The sequence below is a fragment of the Eimeria tenella genome, genomic scaffold (genome assembly GCF_000499545.2).
Source record: "Eimeria tenella Houghton genomic scaffold, Eth_scaff2420, whole genome shotgun sequence".
Classification (NCBI taxonomy): Eukaryota; Apicomplexa; class Conoidasida; order Eucoccidiorida; family Eimeriidae; genus Eimeria; species Eimeria tenella.
The window spans coordinates 1-597 of record NW_013542283.1 but is presented as its reverse complement, the minus strand read 5'-3'; the positions used below and the strand labels follow the sequence as shown (position 1 = coordinate 597).

At 66.5% G+C, this 597-nt stretch overlaps 1 protein-coding gene across 1 annotated transcript in view; it reads right to left on the bottom strand.

The window, feature by feature from the left end:
- Positions 1-426, bottom strand: part of ETH_00036565 (RNA helicase, putative) — a gene marked incomplete at both ends in the record, with an annotated part of 555 nt that extends 129 nt beyond the window's left edge. Inside the window, one exon of the mRNA XM_013374974.1 lies at positions 3-426. Within this exon, the coding sequence (XP_013230428.1) occupies positions 3-426 (424 nt within the window). The remainder of the gene's footprint in view (positions 1-2) is intronic.
- Positions 427-597: the final 171 nt, after the last annotated feature.

Below are 597 nucleotides of genomic sequence, written 5' to 3'. Positions count from 1 at the left end.
TGGGGATGCTGGTGCTTCTGTTGGTGGTGCTGCTGCTGGGGCTGCTGCTGCTGCTGCTTGTGCTGCTGCTGCTGCTGCTGCTGCTGCTGCTGCTGGCGCGGCTGAAGGCGACGCGTCGCAGAACTTCTTGAGGACCTTCGCGCGAGCGAGAGGAGCGAGCTGCGCAGTGAAGAGAAGCACTTCTCGCTGCTGCTGCTGCTGCTGCTGCTGCTGCTGCAGCTTTTGCTGCAGCAGCTCCGCGACGCGCTTGGCAGTTGCTGCAGTGTTGCAGAACACGAGGGTCTTGAGGCCCCTCAGGGGCCCCTCAAGGGCCCCCAGCAGCAGCAAAACTCTTTCTTCTAATGTTTTTCCTGCTGCAACAGCAACAAACTCCTGCAGCAAACCTTCGCAGTGGCAGTGCAGCAGCTCAGACTCCACAAAGTACATATTACGAAACAGCCGCCCCACCAGGCCCCGCAGGCCCCCTCGAGGGCCCCCTGGGGGGCCCCCGGGGGGCCCCCCTGAGGGCCTGTCCTCTTCAGAGCTGCTGCCGCTGGGGGCCCCCCGGGGGGCCCCCAGGGGCCCCTCCTGGGGGCCTCCCTCCCCCGGGGGCCCCCC